This window comes from Chiloscyllium plagiosum, unplaced genomic scaffold (genome assembly GCF_037043375.1).
Source record: "Chiloscyllium plagiosum isolate Xiang-an unplaced genomic scaffold, Cpla_swu_hap1 HiC_scaffold_53X, whole genome shotgun sequence".
Taxonomy (NCBI): Eukaryota; Metazoa; Chordata; class Chondrichthyes; order Orectolobiformes; family Hemiscylliidae; genus Chiloscyllium; species Chiloscyllium plagiosum.
This window is the reverse complement of record NW_028270191.1, coordinates 24,205,196-24,223,601: the sequence shown is the minus strand read 5'-3', so window position 1 is coordinate 24,223,601 and position 18,406 is coordinate 24,205,196. Positions and strand designations below refer to the sequence as shown.

The following is an 18,406-nucleotide window of genomic DNA, read 5'->3' as shown; positions in this document are numbered from 1 at the left end:
CCTTGGTTGTCTTAATGGCTCTGTGAAGGTCATACTTGGATTCCTTATATTTGAGTGGGTCTCCCGATCTGAAGGCCTCATGCCTGGTTATTAGCAGGTTCTGTATGTCCTGATTTATCCAGGGTTTCCTGTTGGGGAACACCCAGGTTGACTTCCTCGGTATGCAGTCCTCCACACACCTTGCTGATAAAGTCTGTGACAGTGATGGTGTACCCGTCCAAGGTACCTGCGGCCTGTTTGAACACGGCCCAATCAGCCGATTCCAGCCATAACCGGAATTGATCCTCTCCCTCTGCCGACCAGCACTGGACCTGTATCCGCGAGGGGAATCTCGCTTAATCGTTTGCCTGTAAGCCGGGAGAAGAAATACGGCATTGTGGTCGGAGTTTCCGAAAGGAGGGTGGGGGGTGGAGCGGTAGACATCCTTCACAGTGGTGTAGCAATACTCGAAAATGTTCAGGCCCCTGCTGGGACAGGTAATGTTCTGGTGGTACTTGGGTAACACCTTCCTTAGATTGAAGTCACCAGTTACAATAAACAGGGCCTCGGGGTGTTAGTGGTGGAGTACAGCACATCCAGAGCTTCCTCAACCTTTGCTTGTGATGATATGTACACAGCAGTTACTATAGCAGCGGGAAATTCCTGTGGTGGATAGAAGGACCGACATTTGATGGTGGGGAGTTCAACGTTTGGGGAGCAATGGCTACCCACGGTTGAAATGAAATAAGCTGCTTGTTGTGATGCTAATTGAAAGAGTAATGTCAGTTATGTCACCTCTCCCATCCATCGACACAGCAGTACTGGACCCTCTGCTACATCCAACTGAACAGACAGGACCCTTGGTTTACTAGCTTGTCTGCAAGGCAACATTTACTAAAAGTGCAGAATTAGAGTGTCATAGTGTCATACAGCATAGAAACAGACCCTTCAGTCCATGCTGAACATAATCCTAACCTAGTCCCACCTGCCTGCTCCTGGCCCATAACCCTCCAAACCCTTTCCTCTTCATGCCCTTATCCAAATGTCTTTTAAACATTGCAACGTGCCCACATCCACCACTTCCTCAGGAAGTTCATTCCGCACACAAACTACCCTCTGTGTAAAACATTTGTCCCTCATGTCTTTTTAAAATCTCTCTCCTTTCACCTTAAAAATATTGTCATCCCCCCCCGAAGTCTTGAACTCCCCCACCCTAGGGAAACGACAATTACCATTCTGTACCCCTCATTATTTTATAAGCTTCCATCAGATCACCTCTAAACCTCCTACACTCCAGTGAAAAGGTCCCAGCCTATCCAGCCTTTCTCTATACCTCAAACCTTCCAGACCCAGCAACATCCTGGTAAATCTGTTCTGAACCCACTCCAGCTTAATAATAGCCTTCCTATAACACCATGACCAGAACTGGACTCAGTACTCCAGACCCTGGAGTGAACCACAGATTTATAGAATCCCTACAGTGCAGAAAGAGGCCATTCAGCCGATCACCTTTGCACCAATCCTCCAAAGAGTATTCCACCCAGAACCAGCCCCCCACTCTGCATTTTCCATGGTTAACCCACCTACCTGCACATGACAGGGTAATTTCCCACAGCTAACCCACCCTAACCAGCACATCCTTGGACACTATGGGTAATTTAGCATGGCTAATCCACCCTATCCTGCGCATCCCTGGACACTATGGGACAATTTAGCATGGCTAATCCACCCTAACCTGCACATCCCTGGGCACTATGGGACAATTTAGCATGGCTAATCCACCCTAACCTGCACATCCCTGGGCACTATGGGACAATTTAGCATGGTTAATCCACCCTAACCTGCACATCCCTGGGCACTATGGGACAATTTAGCATGGCTAATCCACCCTAACCTGCACATCCCTGGGCACTATGGGACAATTTAGCATGGCCAATCCACCCTACCCTGCACATCCCTGGACACTACAGGACAATTTCCCGTGGCCAAACCATCTAACCTGCATATCTTTGTACCGTGGGAGGAAACTGGAGCACCCGGAGGAAACCCACGCAGACACGGGGAGAATGTGCGAACTCCACAGTTGCCCGAGGCTGGGAGTGAACCCAGGCCCCTGGCGCTGTGAGGCAGCAGGGCGAACCACTAGGCCATCATATGTCTCAGGGGTGAGTGCATTACCCACTGAACCACTCAAAGGCTTGCTCTGATGTATTCCTATACCCGTGATGGCTGAGATGTGAGCTGGAATGAGAGCCTGATTTGTACTGAGAGTGATGGGCGGCACGGTGGCACGGTGGCTAGCACTGCTGCCTCACAGCGCCAGAGACCCGGGTTCAATTCCTGCCTCAGGCGACTGACTGTGTGTAGTTTGTACATTCTCCCCGTGTCTGTGTGGGTTTCCTCCGGGTGCTCCGGTTTCCTCCCACAGTCCAAAGATGTGCAGGTTAGGTGAATTGGCCATACTAAATTGCCCGTAGTGTTAGGTAAGGGGTAAACGTATGGGTGGGTTACGCTTCGGTGGGTTGGTGTGGACTTGTTGGGCCGAAGGGCCTGTTTCCACACTGTAATATAATCTAATCTGATTGGCCCCATCATTTTGCTGATCAGTCATCAGTCGGTAATATAACCATCGTTTGAAAATGGATTTCATTGTGCAAAAGTACTCATTCTCGTGCATTGTGTGTTACTTTTCAAACATCTCGAAGCAGTAGCCAATTTACTGACCCTGGGAGCACCAATGCTGGGTCTCCTGCCAGGTGAAAGGAAATCACTTCGCAATTCTGTGCCATTGAGGGAGAAACTACTGTGTTCACAACCCTGTTTGGGTTGGTTTTGAACAGCACCGTATCAAACAGTCGAACCGGAGTGTCCCAACTCCCTCATTCACCCTCAGTCAGAGTGTTGTCCATCCATGGGGGTGAGGATTCTCTGGTGGGCTAAATTCCCATTGGAGTGTGCCCGCTTTGGTCTGGCATACAGCCACTCCAGGTTCATGTGCCCAGAATACCGAAGCAACTGCTCCATTCAGAACTGGGCCAAGGCAGGAGACTCCCAGGGGCCAGTGGGGTGTGGGCTTTCAGGAAGCATTCCTGAAAACATCAGCTCATGGGAGACGTCGTTTGTGACTGACCAAAGTAAAAACCATGAGGCATAGTCCATTCAGCCCATCGAGTCTGCCCCACAGTTCAATGAGATCGAAGCTGATCTGATCATCCTCAATCCCACTTTCCCGCCTTTTCCTCCATATTCCTTCCTGATTAGAAATCCATCTCCACTTTCACCTCTTGGCCAATTTCCTGACAGACTGGGCACTTCTTGGTGCTCCTCCCTCCCTGTCGTAGAATCGATTCTCTTGGCATGAGATTTACACACAGGTCAGTGAAATAGCCAGATTGAGACACGGTGGGTAATTTATCTCTGCATGGATCGATCACGCGAGTTGGTACTGGAATTATTCACTGTCGTGCTCAGAAAACGCTCATCGGACTTTCGGTTTGACGAGCGCCTTCTCCCAGCGGCGGCTCGCCGTCCTGACGAGTTCAGACACAGAGAACGGCAAGCCCCAGAGTTCCTGCTCCGTCACTTCACAGAGCGAGCTCCTCGGTTTCACCGCTTCCTCCAGCTCGGAGCATGGCAAGTCCGACACTCGGGCTGAAGGGCCGTCCCGCACTGTGTAGCATGATCGCCAGCACCAGGAACCTCTTCGTGGGCAGAAAGAGGAAAAGAGTCGCTCACAACCCCGAGAGGTGAGTGCTCCAGATCTACTTTCCTCAACTCTCTCTCTCTCTCCATACTCTGACGCAGCTCAGTATTATTGTGGATGAACCTTGGGGCACCTTTTGGTTTCACAAATTCCACAGCACAAGGGGGTCAGTGGAGAGACCTCTGATTTAACTCGGAGAGGGGGTTTAAACTGATGGTGCTTTGAGGGGTTTCGACCAGCGACCCTTCAAACCTCACTGCATTCGACAGGTGGCTGGTGCCTTTGATCGACTTGGGCTTTTGCTCGATTGTATGGGCTGCATGTTCTCCAGAGCTGTGTTTTTTTTCCTTCTTGCAGTCTCCCAGAGTGTTTCTAAGTCATTTGGCAGACAGCCAAAACAAATCAAACGAGTTGCTTGGGAGTTGTTACTCGCAGCCTCTTCCACTTAGGCGCAGAAGATTGTCAATAAATGTTTCCATTCCGTTTGTTTTTAACCTGTTGAGGACGATTAATTTCCCCTCCCCCTTTGTTTATGTCTCTCCTCCCTGCCCGAAACCCTTGTTATTCCGTTGTCAGCTCATGACATCTGCTTTCAAACAAAACACTATTTATTTTCACTCAGATGTCACCTTGGTGGGACTCTTTTTTTTAACAGCATTCAGGAGTTTAGATGCTAAATTGCACTATTACCCTCGCCCCAATCGTGCAGCCGAGTTTCCCCACTTGAATTCTTAGGGGGAGATGGGGAATGGTTGTCTCCCGTTGTGGGAGAGTCTGGGACCAGAGGGTATCATCTCAGAATAAGGGGTCACCAATCAAAGACCAAGATGAGGAATTCATTCTCTCAGAGGGGAGTGAATCGGTGGAATTCTTTACCACAGAGGGCTGTTGATCTGTATATACAAGGCTGAGATAGACAGGTTTTTAATCAGTACAGGAATTAAGGGTTATGGGGAGAAGGCAGGAGAGTGGAGTTGAAGGATATCTCACTCGGGCTGAATGGCCTACTTCTCCTCCTCCATCTTTTGGCATCCATCCATCACCTTCAACATCCACTCCCTCCCCCACTGACGCTCAGTAGCAGCAATATGTACTATGTACAAGATGTACTGCAGACATTCACCAAAAATCCTTAGCTAGCACCTTCCAAACCCATGACCACTTCCATCTAAAAGGGCAAGGGATACATGGGAACACCACCCCCTGCAAGTTCCCCTCCAAGCCACTCACCATCCTGACTTGGAAATCTATTGCCGTTCCTTCACTGCCGTTGGGTCAAAATCCTGGAATTTCCTCCTTCAGGGCATTGTGGGTCAACCCACAACAGGTGGACTGCAGCTCATTACCACCTTCTCAGGGCAACTAGAGATGGACAATAAATAAATGCTAACTCTTTCTAGAGACTGTACCCCAACAACAGATATTTTAAAAGCTTGAAAATCAATAATTTCTGATACAGTACTTTAACCGTGCAACAGGAAAGTTGTAACTTGGGCCGGCAAGTCCACTAAGAAGGTGTTACCTGAATGATTAAGGAGTTAGCGAGTAAAACATAACAAGAGGTGATTCACTGACTGGAATGCTCCTCATTTGAGAGGTAGAAACTACAGAAAGATAGGATTTGAATGAATGTTGATGAACAGCCTGTGGTATTTACAGTCATAGAGTCATAGAGTTGTACAGCACGGAAATAGACCCTTCGGTCCAACCTGTCCATGCCGACCAGATATCCCAACCCAATCTAGTTCCACCTGCTAGCACCCGGCCCATATCCCTCCAAACCCTTCCTATTCATATACCCATCCAGATGCCTCTTAAATGTTGCAATTGTACCAGTCTTCACCACATCCTCTGGCAGCTCATTCCATACCCGCACCACCCTCTGTGTGAAAAAGTTGACCCTTAGGTCCCTTTTATATCTTTCCCCTCTCACCCTAAACCTATGCCCTCTAGTTCTGGACTCCCCCACCTCAGGGAAAAGACCTTGTCTATTTACCCTATCCATGATTTGGAGATGCCAGTGTTGGACTGGGGTAGACAAAGTTAAAAATCACACAACACCAGGTTATAGTCCAACAGGTTTATTTGGAAGCACTAGCTTTTAGAGTGCTGCTCCTTCGTCAGGTGGTTGTGGAGAATAAGATTGTAAGACACAGCATTTGTAGCAAAAGTTTACAGTGGTGGGATTTCAACCCATATACCATAGAGCATTAGCCTGGGCCACTGGATTTCCACTACACCACTGTATCTGCTTTAGAATGCATCACTACTGTTTCTAACTTGATCGTTAGGGACATCAAGGAGGCAGAAATCACTGGCTGAGGCCACCAAGCCATGTGAGACCTCAAAATAACAATACAATCTTGAGCTAAATTGTTATTTGAATCTAGCAATTACAACACTTAAAAGGCATCTGGATGGCTACATGAATAGGATGGGTATTCATATACCTTACCAGATGCCTTTTAAATGCTGTAATTATACGAGCCTCCACCACTTCCTCTGGCAGCTCATTCCATACACGTCCCACCCTCTGCATGAAAAAGTTGCCCCTTCGGTCTCTTTTATATCTTTCTCCTCTCACCCTAAACCTGTGCCCTCTAGTTCTGGACTCCCCCACCCCAGGGAAAAAACTTTGTCTATTTATCCTATCCATGCCCCTCATGTATTTGATTTAATGCAAGATTGGACAACAAATGGGTGTGAAGAAAAGGGGAAATTACAGAGTAACAGAAGTTGTGAAGGTGCAGAGGAAGGCTGTTGGGCCCACTTTGGCTGTCCCAGCCCATTAAACGAACATCATTACCCACAGCCAATTCCGGCCCTTTCCCAATATCCTTACACAGTGTTTTTATTCAAACAGTCATCCAATGCCCTCTTGAATGCCTCAATGAAAGCTTGGGCTGGTGATGTAGTGTTGATGTCACTGGACAAATAAACCAGAAGGGCAGGCTAATGTCCTGGTGTGGGGGGGGGGGGGGGGGATCGTGGAAATGTACAGTGAGGTGGGATGCCTATCTTGTAAGTGCCCGGGAAAAGATCAATGAGATGAACAGGGAAAGGCCCGTATGCTGTCTCCCCCAGCGTTGAGATTTCCTGCCCTTCAGTGAGGAATATGATATGGGGGTGTGAGCCAGATGTTGCTCTCTCGTTGTGACTTGTACAGTGTCTTCACACTGTGAGGAATAATGTTGCTTTTGTAAAGGAAGAGTCTTTTGCAAACAGCTGTGATCTCTTGTAGCCACATTATGAAAGTTGTTATCAGTTAGATTTTCTGTGGCAATGTCCTCTCTTTCCATCTGTCTCTACTGGCAGAGTCACAATTCCGATGGAGAAAGTGAGGACTGCAGATGCTGGTGTACCAGAGTTGAAAAATATGAGAAAGCTATTTCTTCTGGTTCAGAATCCAACACAAACTTCATAATCGCTTGGATTGAAATCCGGCCGCATTTATTACTGGTAGAACCCTGGAGACGCATATTCCTTCCCTGAAAAAGCTTTCAAAATTGAGGCTAGGTTTTAGTAGGGCAAAGCGATTGAGGTAAATATGTCAGGCATAGACAGGATAGATCAAGTGAATCCTTAGAAGAGTATAAAGGCAATAGGCGTATACTTAAGAGGGAAATCAGGAGGGCAAAAAGGGGACATGAGATAGCTTTAGCAAATAGAATTAAGGAAAATCCAAAGGGTTTTACAAATACATTAAGGACAAAAGGGTAACTAGAGAGAGAATAGGGCCCCTCAAAGATCAGCAAGGCGGCCTGTGTGTGGAGTCGCAGGAGATGGGGGAGATATTAAACGAGTAATTTGCATCAGTGTTTACTGTGGAGAAGGACATGGAAGATATAGAATGTGGGGAAATAGATGGTGACATCTTGAAAAATGTCCATATTACAGAGGAGGAAGTGCTGGTGTCTTGAAACGCATAAAAGTGGATACATCCCCAGCTCCTGATCAGGTGTATCCGAGAACTCTGTGGGAAGCTAGAGAAGTGATTGCTGGGCCTCTTGCTGAGATATTTGTATCATCGATAGTCACAGGTGAGGTGCCGGAAGACTGGAGGTTGGCTAACTTGGTGCCACTGTTTAAGAAAGGTGGTAAGGACAAGCCAGGGAACTATAGACCAGCGAGCCTGACCTCGGTGGTGGGCAAGTTGTTGGAGGGAATCTTGACAGGATGTACAGTATTTGGAAAGACAAGGGCTGATTAGAGATAGTCAACATGGCTTCGTGCGTGGGAAATCATGTCTCACAAACTTGATTGAGTTTTTTGAAAAAGTAACAAAGAAGATTGATGAGGGCAGAGCAGTAGACGTGATCTATATGGACTTCAGTAAGGCGTTCGACAAGGTTCCCCATGGGAGACTGGTTAGCAAGGTTAGATCTTACAGAATACAGGGAGAACTTGCCATTTGGATACAGAACTGGCTCAAAGGTAGAAGACAGAGGGTGGTGGTGGAGGGTTGTTTTTCAGACTGGAGGCCTGTGACCAGTGGAGTGCCACAAGGATTGGTGCTGGGCCCTCTACTTTTTGCCATTTATATAAATGATTTGGATGAGAGCATAAGAGGTACAGTTAGTAAGTTTGCAGATGACACCAAAATTGGAGGTGTAGTGGACAGCGAAGAAGGTTACCTCAGATTACAACGAAATCTTGATCAGATAGGCCAATGGGTTGAGAAGTGGCAGATGGAGTCTAATTTAGATCAATGTGAGGTGCTGCATTTTGGGAAAGCAAATCTTAGCAGGATTTATACACCTAATGGTAAGGTCCTGGAGAGTGCTGCTGAACAAAGAGACCTTGGAGTGCAAGTTCATAGCTCCTTGAAAGTGGAATCGCAGGTAGATAGGATAGTGAAGAAGGCGTTTGGTATGCTTTCCTTTATTGGTCAGAGTATTGAGTACAGGAGTTGGGAGGTGATGTTGCGACTGTACAGGACATTGGTTAGGCCACTGTTGGAATATTGTGTGCAATTCTGGTCTCCTTCCTATCGGAAAGATGTTGTGAAACTTGAAACGGTTCAGAAAAGATTTACGAGGATGTTGCCAGGGTTGGAGGATTTGAGTTACAGGGAGAGGCTGAACAGGCTGGGGCTGTTTTCCCTGGAGCGTTGGAGGGTGAGGGATGACCTTATAGAGGTTTATAAAATCATGAGGGGCATGGATAGGATAAACAGATAAAGTCTTTTCCCTGGGATGGGGGAGTCCAGAACTAGAGGATATAGGTTTAGGGTGAGAGGGGAAAGATATAAAAGAGACCTAAGGGGCAACTTTTTCACACACAGAGTGGTACGTGTATTGAATGAGCTGCCAGAGGAAGTGGTGGAGGCTGGTACAATTGCAACATTTAAAAGGCATTTGGATGGGTATATGAATAGGAAGGGTTTGGAGGGATATGGGCCGGGTGCTGGCAGGTGGGACGAGATTGGGTTGGGATATCTGGTCAGCATGGACAGGTTGGACTGAAGGGTCTGTTTCCATGCTGTACATCTCTATGACCTCTCAACCTCCTACACTCCATTGAAAGAAGTGGCAGCCTATCCAGCCTTTCTTTATAACTCAAACCTTCCAGACCCGACAACATCTTGTGAACCCTCTCCAGATTAATAATATCCTTCCTATAACTGGGTGACCAGAACTGGACACAGTATTCCACAAGAGGCCTCACCAATGTCCTGTACAACCTCAACATGACATCCCAACTCCTACACTCAAAGGACTGAGCAATGAAGGCAAGCGTGCTAAACATCTTTTTTTGTAAATATATTTATTAACAAAATTTTTTTAACTTTACAAACATATAAAATTATTGAAAAATACAATCAATAGCAAATATCAGTATAATAAAAGGAAAAAACCCCACAAATTACAATACAACTGCTGTCTACTAACTACTAACCGACCCTATAATACAAAACCAACCCTAACGCTGTGCAAAGCAACACCAATAAATAAGTAAATAACTAATAGATCAGAAGAAGAAAAAAAAGCCAACAAAAACAAAAAAAAACACAGAATACAGAACAGCTATGCTCGGCGCAAAACTCCCAAACAAAGGAACAGGAGTGTTGTATATATACCCGTATTAACTCAGGAGACCCACTCCAGGGCCCAGGGCTTGACAAAACTAACCATCCTGGTTAAACAAACGCCCTAGTTAAGATAACTGACAAACCTATATCCAAATAACTCAAATAGGGCTCCCATGTCTTATAAAAATGGTCTGCTGAATGTCTTTTTAACCATCTTACCCATATTTAAAGAATTATGTAGCTGAACCCCTCGGTCTCTCTGTTCTACAACACTACCCAAGGCTCTATCATTAACTGTATAAGTCCTGCCCCTGTTTGTTTTGCCAAAATCCAATACCTCGTGTTTATCCAGATTGAACTGCATCGGCCATTTTTCAGCCCATTGACCCATTTGATGAGATCCCTTTGTAATCTTAGATAACCTCCTCCGTCACTGCTTACTATGCTGGTGTTCGGTTGCTCAACAACAAAAATCAAATTTGAATGAATCTGTACGTCCGGCACGTTCAGCAGACGAGGCATTTAAGCAAAAAGAAGTGGCAGAAAATGAAAGAGGAAGTTGAATCATGTATGTTGAATCCCTGGTTCCAGTAACATTAGGGCTGTTTTTGATCTAACAGAGAACACTGGGGAGAAGTTCTCTGATCGAACAAACAGAGCCAAGGTAAATCCAGCACGCTGAGAGTTAAATAAGCCCTGAGCTATTGGAGGTGTGACGCTGTGGAAGGTGATCTGTTATCCACCAGCAAAAAGTACATTATCTTCCGCCCACTTGAAGCTTTGGAAAGCTGCACAGCTTTCAGTTCACTTTTGCCATTAGACAATGAGTTTTGTATGAGGGTGGTGTGAGCTCTTGTGGTATTTGTTTCAAAAAAAAGCACTGTTGTTCTTCAGTACAGTAGTCGGAAAGGGTTCTTCCTCCATTCTCCTACATGAAAGGATTAGAAGGTTTTAATTGAGCCAATTGGAACTCTCCTTTTTGAATATATGTGTTGAGCAGAAAAAATACAGGCATAGCATTTCGAGAGGGATAGGATTGAAAAGCGAAGTTAAACCTGATCAGATCACACTTGGAGCACTGGACACTGCTCTGGTCTCTATATTACAAAACGCTGAAGATTTACTGGAAGCTTTTCAAAGTTCTTTTCTGGCTGGGCCCAGCATTTATTGCCTGTCCCGAGCTGCCCTGGAAAATGTGGTGGTGAGCTGCCTTCTTGAACCGCTGCAGTCCATTTGCTGTAGGTGTGTCTACAATGCCCTTAGGGAGGGAACTCCAGGATTTTGACCCAGCGACACTGAAGGAACGGCGAGATATTCCCAAGTCAGGATGGTGAGTGGAGGGGAGCCTGTGGGGGTGTGGTGTTCCCAGGCATCTGCGACCCTCATCCTTCGAGAGAGCAGAGGTTATGGAATTATGTCAGTTACTGAGAAAAGCTCATAAGTATCATTGAACAGGCCTGGAGCTCTTTTCTTTGATAAATCCTTCCAGGATTGCAATAATCTGTGGTAGTGCAGGTAGACATGGAGAAGCTATTTATATGTCCTAGTGATGCTGGCCATCAATATAAAATGGTGACTCATAAATCCATGAAGGAAACGCAGAGAAACAATTTTAGCCAGAGAGTGGGGAAACACGTGGCCGAGCAGTTTAGTGGGTAAGGGGAAGTTCAATAAACACAGCAGAGAAAGGAATTGAACACTAAGGGCAGAATGGCCTGCGTCTATACAGTAAGTGTGAAATAGCATTAATTAGCTAGCCTGGCTCTGTGAAACACAGTGATCAGACTCGAGCAGAGACCAGAACTCTCAAGTAGCCCATTGAAATGGCCAAATGACCACCTCCCATTATCAGCCAACACCCTGCAATCTGCTGTTCTCCTGCCGTTTTCTGACAAAAAAAAAGCAATTGCTGGTTTGTCTGAACTCAGTTTCTGCCCGATGTAAGACTTTCAGCTTCAGAGCGGCAATATAAGAATGCACCATTTGTTTGGCAAAAAGGTGAGACAGCAGAGAGAGACTGATTCGTGACCCTCCCCGATGATTACAATGGGATTGGAACTGACAGATTCACAGGAGCTGAGCACAGTTGGTTGTTGCATGCACTTTCTAGTGAATTCAGTTATTTCTGATTTGCATTTCATAAGATTTGCATGTCTGACCATTGCTGGAAGGTAACTCTGTATATGGTAGCAGTGATTAAAAGGCAAGAGTTCCATCAGGCCATAAAATGTCAGAGCAGTGCCATTCGGCCCATTGAGTCTGCTCCACCATTCAATGAGATCGTGGCTAATCTGAGGATACTCAACTCTACTTTCCTGTCTTTTCCCCCATAATCCTTGATCCCCCCTTACTGTTTAAAAATCTGTCAGTCTCTGCCTTGAATATAGTGAATGACCCAGCCTCGACAGCCCTCTGTGGTAAAAAATTCCACAGATTCACTCGCTCTGGGAGAAGACATTCCTCCTCACCTCTGCCTTCAATGGACAAGCCCTTATTCTGAGATGATACCCTCTGGTCCCAGACTCTCCCACAAGGGGAGACAACCTCTCTACATCTCAAGTCCTCCAAGAATTGTATATATTTCCATGAGGACTTATCTCAATCAACCTGTTCTATTACACCTCTGGAGCTGGTGGGACTTGAGCCCAGGGCTTCTGGCCTAGAGGGAGGGATGCTACAACTGTAGCCACTGATTCTTTTAAACTCTAACGAGTACAGGTCCAACATACTCAACCTCTCCTCATAAGACAGTCCCACTGGACCTGGGATCAGTCGAGTGAATCTTCTCTGGACTGTCTCCAATGTCAGTCTATCTTTCCTTCGATAAGGGGCCCAGAACTGTTCACAGCATTCCGGCTGTGGGCTGACTAATGCCTTGTAGAGTTTTAGCGAAACTTCCCTACTTCTGTACTCCATTCCCTATGAAATTCCATTTGCCTTCCCCATTACCCGCTGAGCTTGAATGTGATTTATGCACGAGGACCCCTCTTGTGAAGCTGTGTAATTGGTGAGTTCCATTTGGGCTTCATTCAAGTGACTGTTCTTCATGCTTGACCCTTAACAGTGGGAATTCGGGGGTGGGGGGGGATGGTTTTATCACGGCAGAATGCTGTGAAATGTCAGATTTGTGCTTTCATGAGTAGTGATTGCTGGATGTTTCAACAACAGCAGCCTGCATTTATGTAGCACCTTCCATGTAGTAAACCATCCCAAGGAAAACAGGAGCTTTAGTAGACCATCTTTGACAGTGAGTCACACAACAAGTGACCGCGCGCGCGAGAGAGAGAGATGGGTTTTAGGAAGGGAATTCCAGAGTTTGGGATGGAGGTGTGACTGCTGATGGTGGCGCCATGGAAATCAGGGATAATAAGAATTGGAAGAGTGCAGAGGTGTTGAGGGTTCACAGTTACAGAGACAAGTGCAGGAGCAGAGGGAGCTGGGTGTATCTGTGCACAGATCATTGAAGTTGACAGGACAGGTGGAGAGAGCAGATAATAAAGCACACAGTGTCCTCAGCTTTATTAATAGGGACATAGAGAACAAGAGCAGGGAGGTGATGTTGAACTTGTACAAGACCCTTGTTAGACCTCAGCTGGAGGGTTGTGTCCAGTTGTGGGCCCCACACTATAGGAAAGATGTGAACACATTGGAGAGAGAGGGCAGGAGGGATTTACCAGAATGGTTCCAGAGATGAGAAACTTCAGTGAGGAGGATAGATTGAAGACATTGGGACTGTTCTCCTTGGGGAGAAGGAGGCTGAGAGGGAGATCTGAGAGAGGGTTCCAACATCATGGGGAGGGGGCTGGACAGAGTAGATCGGGAGAAGCTGTTCCCACATGGAAAAGGGACAGGAACGAGAGGGTCAGAGATTGAAAGGGATGAAGTGAGGGGGAGGTGAGGAAAACCTTTCTCCCCCAGTGAGTAGTTAGGGTCTGGAATGTACTGCCTGGGAATGTGGGGGAGGCAGGTTCCATTGAGGCATTCAAGAGGGGCATTGGATGGTTATTGGGATAGAAATGGGGTACAGGGATATGGGGAAAAGGCAGGAGATTGGCAGTGAGTAATGATGGTGATTTAACAAGCAGGAGCAGGCACAGTGGGCCGAATGGCCTCCTCCTGAACTGTAACAATTCTGTGAGATGGGGCGAGGGATTTGGACACAAGGATGAACATTTTAATTGACCTGGAGCCAATGGAGGTGAGGAGGTAAAAGCGAGTGAGACAGACTTGCTGGGAGTTTGGACGTGCTTGCAGAATGGAAGCAATGTATTTGAATAGCTCTCTCTGCTGGCTGCTGCTCCAGGTATCGCTGCCTCATTCTAACCCTTAACAGTGAGCAGTGGAACGAGAAGCAGGCTTCTCTGCTCCATCTCTGAGTCCTGCTGCCACTGCAACATGGCACAAGGAAGCCCATCTGCATGTGACTGAGAGGCAGGTTTAAGCCAGAGTTCCATCTGCGTTTTGTGGACGTATCGAGCCGCAGAAACTGACCATGGCAATACCTTACATCGAGCTGTTTGGTCGCACAGCATTTGAATATTGCCGAGAATGGATGCATTTTGGTTGAAACGTTTCGCCTTGCACTCTTCAGGCCAATTTGCAAGAATACCAATTCAAGGAGGGGAACAGCAACCTTTCTACTCCGAGAGGAGAGTGCTGATTGGTTGGCCATTTGACTCTGCTTGGGAGATGTGTTACCATTGAGAATGTGCCATTCATGATTGCCTGTTAACTGCCAATCTTTGTTTGGATTTTAAAGCAATGCAGTTGACACTGATTGAACTGGGCAATGTGCCAGTGAATGGCTGTCCCCTATTTAGTCGAGTTGGAACAGATGTAGACCATGTGCATGTTCTCGCTGTCTGCAAATAACTGGGCCCTGTGTGTTAAAAGTTAGCATCCAGTGCATGCAAGTGTGTCAGACTGTGCGCCTGACTGACTGACAATCCTAAATTGGATATCAGGGTAACAAAAAGCATATCCTTTCAACAGTTTGTAACCAGCAAGGTGCTGACCAGACCATGTCTGCAAGAAGCCGCAACACAAAATCCGGAATTATATCGGTTCCGCAATTGGACAACATTCACTGGACAATCCGTACGCATTAGGAATTACAATTCTTGCAAATTTTCTTGATGAGTGTAAGAGGGGGAGTCTTTTTTTTCAGGAAAATGCAAGTACTTTATTATTTGGTTTTATTTACTTTAATCAAGTACATTGATTGGTTTTGGTGCATAGCACGCGTGTAGGGCCGTAATTTTGGGAATTATTACTGTTTTCTGGCTTCGCACACCTTGTGTGTGTATGAAATGAGCTGCCAGAGGACATGGTGGAGGCTGGTACAATTGCAACATTTAAAAGGCATCTGGATGGGTATATGAATAGGAAGGGTTTAGAGGGATATGGGCCAAGTGCTGGGACTAGATTAGGTTGGGATATTTAGTCAGCATGGACGAGTTGGTATGTTTCCATGCTGTACATCTCTATGACTCCCTTTCTACCTCAAAACGCAGCTGTCTGCAGGGAGGGGAGGGCTGTGCATATTGTACTCTGTTACCTTCCCACTATGTCCTAACACATTGCAATGGCAACCCCCGCTATTCTTCTGTGACAGTGCTGTTACAAAGGCAGATTTGTGACGTAGATGGGTTTTTTTAATGTTCCCCTGGCCTGGGCCTCTGCATTACTACTCCAGTGACACTACCACTTGACCATCGACCCCCTTTTACCTCATTAGCAGAATTCTCTTTCAATGTGATCACTCCAAATGACCAGTCAGTCACCTTAGCAACTGACTCACAGCACAGCACTTGCACTGGATTTGGCTCATACAGCCCTGGAAGCTCAGCCCTGACATGACTCGGGGCACTGTGTTGTGTTAAAAGGACCCCTAAGATTCATCGATTCCTGATAAAACCTCTCTCTCCGACATTAGATTAGATTCCCTACACTGTGGAAACAGGCCCTTCGGCCCAGCAAGTCCACACTGACCCTCCAAAGAGTAACCCACCAGACCCATTTCTCTCTGTGCACCTAACTATGGGCAATTTAGCACAGCCAATTCACCTGACCTGCACACCTTTGGACTGTGGGAGGAAACCGGAGCACCCGGAGGAAACCCACACAGAGAGAATGTGCAAACTCCACACAGACGGTCGCCCGAGGCTGGAATCAAACCTGGGACCCTGGTGCTGTGAGGCAGCAGTGCTAACCACTGAGCCACCGTGCAGCCCTGACTATTGATCCTATTTTGACTCCATTGATGACTATTCATTCCAGCTCAAGTTCAGGGTAGATTCGGGGTCAGAGAGAGAGAAAAATGCCATTAAGAATTGAACTCGCTTAGAAATGTTTCGGGATCGACTTGTTAAGACAAACATGGTCATGTAGGAAACAGGAACAGGCCATTCGGCCTTCCAATCTGTCCATAAAATCATGGATGTTCCTCCACCTGAATGCTATTTCCTGCACTATCCCCAGATCCTGTGATATCTTTAATATCTCGAAATCTATTGAATTGCGCAGGTAAATTTGAATTTTACCAAAACAATTCACCTCAGCTTTTGAAGAAGAGAGGAAGATTTCCCCGGTGGTTGAGGAATCTTTTTGTGGTCTGAGATTCTGTGAGGAGGAGGCACAGGAAGCCAGGTTTAGCAGGAATGGGCAGGCCCACTTGCTGACTCCCATCTCTCACTCTCTTCGTTTGGAATAAATTCCACGAGTGATTGCAGCTCTCGGAAGGTGGTAGAAGCTGGCATGTGCCAGCTGGAGAGAGCATATCCTACCCGTGTTCTGTGATAGTCACTCTCGCTCGATTTTCCATCGCACCCATGTCATCTCCTTGAACTTAGAAGATGGTAAAACCAGAGGGTTACCATGTAGAATGACAAAATAGATTCATGAGAATGTCAGTGCTGCAGAGACCTACATTATTGATTACCCTGGACACTTCATACAATTTAATCAGTTACAAACAGCTATCTTGCATTTTAACTGAAAGGCACTTTCACCTTCACTGTGCAGTGCCTTGGGGTGTTTTTTCTGTGTTAAAGGCAGTATCTAAATGCCACTTGTTGTAATAACATTATTTCTTTCTTTGTGCCTGCCAGTTTTCCACTCATATCTCCACCCTACTCCCCCTCTCTGTTTCTTGTGGTGTGTTGTTCTCTGCGAATGCCTGTGTCTTTTTTTAAAAACATTTCCTTGTTATTTTGTCTCTCTCTCTCTCTCTCTAACATCTTTCTCATCTGCTCCTAAGAATGACATTGACTTGGACTGGGACTAGAACCATAAGCAGGAAGGGTCTCATGGGGAGGGGAGGAGTGGGTCCTGGAGAGAAATCCTTTGATGTGGCACTGTATCCCTGCAGCCACTTGTGCAATTGCAGAGTTTCAACTCGCAGCAGAACTGTATGAGCCAAATCCAGTGCAAGTGCTGTGCTGTGAGTCAGTTGCTAAGGCGAGTGCACCGATGTACTCGAACAATGTTGGCCTGAGACTGAAGTGCTGAATTTGAGATCTGATGAAAAAGCTGTCGAGGTGAAGTCTCGCGACTCCAAACCGAATGTGATCTTTTCATATCCATTTGTTAACGGCGTGTGCGTTTGTTCAGCTGTCTTTCTCCCTCTCAACATCCCCATCCCTCCCTGTGGTGTGGTGGAAGTGTCCCTACCATTGAGCCAGGAGAGCTGGGTTCAACACAGGTGTGTTGTGACAGGTTGAACAAAAATTATCTATAACAAGTAAAACCGTTCACTGGTACCGAGTAAAAACACTTTGAAGATGTGTTTTTTTTTTGATTGGGAGTTCCTGCCAGTCATGTCCGGATGAATAACCTTTGACCTGAGGGCCACAGGGCAATGCTGGAGAGTTGGCAACTGTAGGACTGTGCTATGGGGGAGGGGGAGGAGGGAGGACGAACCTGTTGGCCTGAAGAAGGGCTTCCTTTCTCTGTTACACAGGTTGGGCATTTGGTTTGAGGACAAAAAGCATGCCCTGGAAGACAAGGCTTCTCAGACAGCACCTTCCAAACCTACGACCACTTCCTCCTAGAAGGACAAGGGCAGGAGATACGTGGGAACACCACCCCCTGCAAGTTCCCCTCTGACCCACTCGCCATCCTGACTTGGAAATCTATCACCGTTCCTTCAGTGTCATTGGGTCAAAATCCTGGAATTCCCTTCCTCAGGGCATTGTGGGTCAACCCACAGCACATGGACTGCAGCGGTTCAAGAAGGCAGCTCACCCCCACCTTCTCAAGGGAGCAACTAGGGACAGCCAGTGACACCCACATTCCCATGAATGAATTCAAAAAATGTTGAAAACGGTCATCTTTTAAAAATAATGTGGTATTTTATTCCCACCTCGTGTTCTGCACAGCCTTGCCCACAGCTGAGAGAGATTATAGAGGCCTACTGTCCCACATCGAAAATATTCAGCCAACATGAGGGGGTGGTGACTGAGTGCTATCGTCACTGGGCTACTAATCCAGAGCCCCAGGCTAATGCTGTCAGGGTGCATGTTCAAATCCAGCCATGAGATTTGAATGCAATTGTTTGATTAAAAAAAAAGCTGGAATTAAAAAGCTAGCCCTCATGTCAACCATTGTCGATTGTCATAACACTGAAAGGGTTCAGAAAAGATTTACAAGGATGTTGCCAGGATTGGAGGATTTGAGCTATAGGGAGAGGCTGA

The 18,406-nt window shown here is 46.5% G+C and overlaps 1 protein-coding gene across 4 annotated transcripts in view; it reads left to right on the top strand.

Annotated features, from left to right (window-relative positions):
- Window positions 1–2,954: 2,954 nt before the first annotated feature.
- Window positions 2,955–18,406, top strand: part of LOC122543255 (aryl hydrocarbon receptor-like) — a 126,637-nt gene continuing 111,185 nt past the window's right edge. For 3 of the 4 annotated variants that reach the window (XR_015755727.1, XM_087985534.1, XM_087985533.1), the window contains exon 1: window positions 2,955–3,725. Coding sequence is in view for 3 of the 4 variants with exons in the window: in XM_087985534.1 (XP_087841660.1) it covers window positions 3,610–3,725 (116 nt within the window). In the remaining variant the exon portion in view is untranslated. Of the gene's footprint in view, window positions 3,726–10,648; window positions 11,044–18,406 lie in introns of those variants that run through there. The other variant, XM_087985535.1, reaches the window with a different exon arrangement.